This window comes from Eurypyga helias, unplaced genomic scaffold (genome assembly GCF_000690775.1).
Source record: "Eurypyga helias isolate BGI_N326 unplaced genomic scaffold, ASM69077v1 scaffold34329, whole genome shotgun sequence".
Classification (NCBI taxonomy): Eukaryota; Metazoa; Chordata; class Aves; order Eurypygiformes; family Eurypygidae; genus Eurypyga; species Eurypyga helias.
In genome coordinates this window covers 1-2,205 of record NW_010271997.1, presented here as the reverse complement: position 1 = coordinate 2,205, position 2,205 = coordinate 1, and the positions used below count along the sequence as shown (strand labels likewise).

The following is a 2,205-nucleotide window of genomic DNA, read 5'->3' as shown; positions in this document are numbered from 1 at the left end:
GTCCCCCAGTGGGGAGGACAGCTTGGATGGGCCCCATGGGGTCTTGGGCTTCCGCCCAGGGCTGGGGGTCTCCATTGCCCCAAATTTTGTCCCCTCGGCGAAAGACACAGAGGGCCGCTTGGCCTTGGCGATGCTGGAGGTGCGGGGGATGGCGAAGGGCTGCGAGACATCCTCGGAGTCGAAGGCGGATGGGTCCGGGAGCACCTCGCTGCGGGGGGACGCCCCATCCTGCAGCTCAGCCCCCCCCAGCAGTGGGACACCTGCGAGAGAAGGGGACGAGGGTTAGGGCTGCCAGAGCTACCCCCCTTCTCAGGGACACGCTCGGGGACACCGGGACAGGGGCTGATGCAATAGGATTGTCCCTGGGAGTGTTTTCCCAGGAGGAGGTTGTGCAACGGGGGGGCTGCCCACACCAGGCACGTCCCATCGCACGAGCCCAAGCATGGCCCTGGGGTGCCCTTGCAGACAGGAACACGAGGGTATGAAAACACCGCTGCCTGTGCCCAGCACCCATCCTGGGGATGCTGGTGGTTGGGAATGGGGCAGGATTGATGCTGGGAAGCCCAGAAGGGCTGCGGGCGGCCAGGGAGAGGAGGAGCAGCCATTGATGTCACCTTCTCTGGGAGGGACGGAGTACTCGGGTCCCTCATTGTCCGTGTCGAAGGAGGAGGAGAAGGAGCTGTCTGAGACCCAGGCGGATGACGGCGGCTCGATGAAGCTGGGGTTGAAGGGAATTTCTGTGTCGTGGTGGGAAACTGGGGAGAAGATATCCAGCTGAGCCCAGGCACCCTGGGGTGCTCAGGGCTGGGGGCAGCAGAGCAACTCAGGCTCCCCCCTCAAAAGGTGACAGTGCAGAGAGCGTGGGGTGAGGGTGTCAGCCTGGAAGGGCTTTTCGGCAGCGACGCTTTTTTCACCTGTGACTTTGGGAAGTTTGTAGCCCCCCAGGGCAAAGCAAGGCATCATAGCGCTGAGGTTTGCCAGCACCCCCCGCACGTGGTGCTTCATCCTGGCCAGCACGTCGTCATCCGGCACGGCTGCCCTGCGTGGGGGAGACGGGCATGAAGGGACATGGGGGACAGGGTGTACACCAAAAGCTCCAAAATACAAAATAGTACCTGTCTCTCTCATCTGCTGGGGCAGCTCCGCAGCAGCAGCAGGTGACGCAGAGCAGCAGCAGCAGGAGTGGGACGAGGATGGCGGCTGCGAGAGCCCCATGGTCCTTCAAACCTGTGTGGAGAAGATGGATTGGCTCCGGCGTGTCCTGTGGCTGCTGAGCCCACGGAGTCACCCCACGGTGAGCGCAGGAGCCGGCGACCTGCAGCGAGGCCGGAAGGCACCGGGCAGGACCGGGCTGCATCGCAGCCCCCCAGCCCCTCCGTCCCCAGCGCAGACGTTACGGCCCCTTGCGCGGTGCCAAGGAGTAAATCTGCGGTTGCTCTTACTCAACACGCAGTTCCCCTGCATGGGGTGGCAGGTCCCCCGGGAGCACTGGCAGGGCGAGGAACAATTCACGCCGAAATACCCCTCCGGGCAGGTGTCGTTGCAGCTGGAAGAGAGAGGAAAGGAGGGTCTTTCACTTCAAGAAAGACACTGAGGGGTTGGAGTGTGTCCAGAGAAGGGAACGGAGCTGGGGAGGGGTCTGGAGCACAATTCCCGTGAGGAGGGGCTGAGGGAGCTGGGGGGTTCAGCCTGGAGAAGAGGAGGTTGAGGAAAGACCTTATCGCTCCCTACAGCTCCCTGAAAGGAGGGTGCAGAGGGGGGGTCAGTCTCTTCTCCCAGGTGACAAGTGATAGGACAAGAGGAAACGGCCTCAAGTTGTGCCGGAGGAGGTTTAGGTTAGATATTAGGGAAATTCCTTCCCGGGAAGGGCTGTCAGGGATGGGAACGGGCTGCCCAGGAAGGGGGGAGTCTCCATCCCAGGAGGGATTTAGGAGCCATGTGTATGAAGCGCTCAGGGACATGGTTTAGGGATGGTATGAGCGGTGCTGGGTTAAGGGTTGGACTTGATCTTAAGGATCTTTTCCCACCTAAACAATCCCATGATTCTGTGAAATGCTCCCACATAGAGCAGGGCTGGAGCCCTGCTCCACTCCCGGCGTTACCTGGCTCCCCAGTAGCCCGCCTGGCAGACGCACGCTCCTGACACGGGGTCGCAGCTCCCCGCGACACACTCTGGGCAGAGGAGCTGGCATCCGTCGCCGAAGG

At 62.2% G+C, this 2,205-nt stretch overlaps 1 protein-coding gene across 1 annotated transcript in view; it reads right to left on the bottom strand.

The window, feature by feature from the left end:
• The window catches only part of LOC104515140 (scavenger receptor class F member 1-like), a gene marked incomplete at its 5' end in the record, with an annotated part of 2,947 nt that extends 745 nt beyond the window's left edge, over positions 1–2,202 (bottom strand). Inside the window, 5 exon segments of the mRNA XM_010158999.1 lie at positions 20–260; positions 615–1,047; positions 1,049–1,227; positions 1,443–1,546; positions 2,103–2,202. Of these exon segments, the coding sequence (XP_010157301.1) occupies positions 20–260; positions 615–1,047; positions 1,049–1,227; positions 1,443–1,546; positions 2,103–2,202 (1,057 nt within the window).
• Positions 2,203–2,205: the final 3 nt, after the last annotated feature.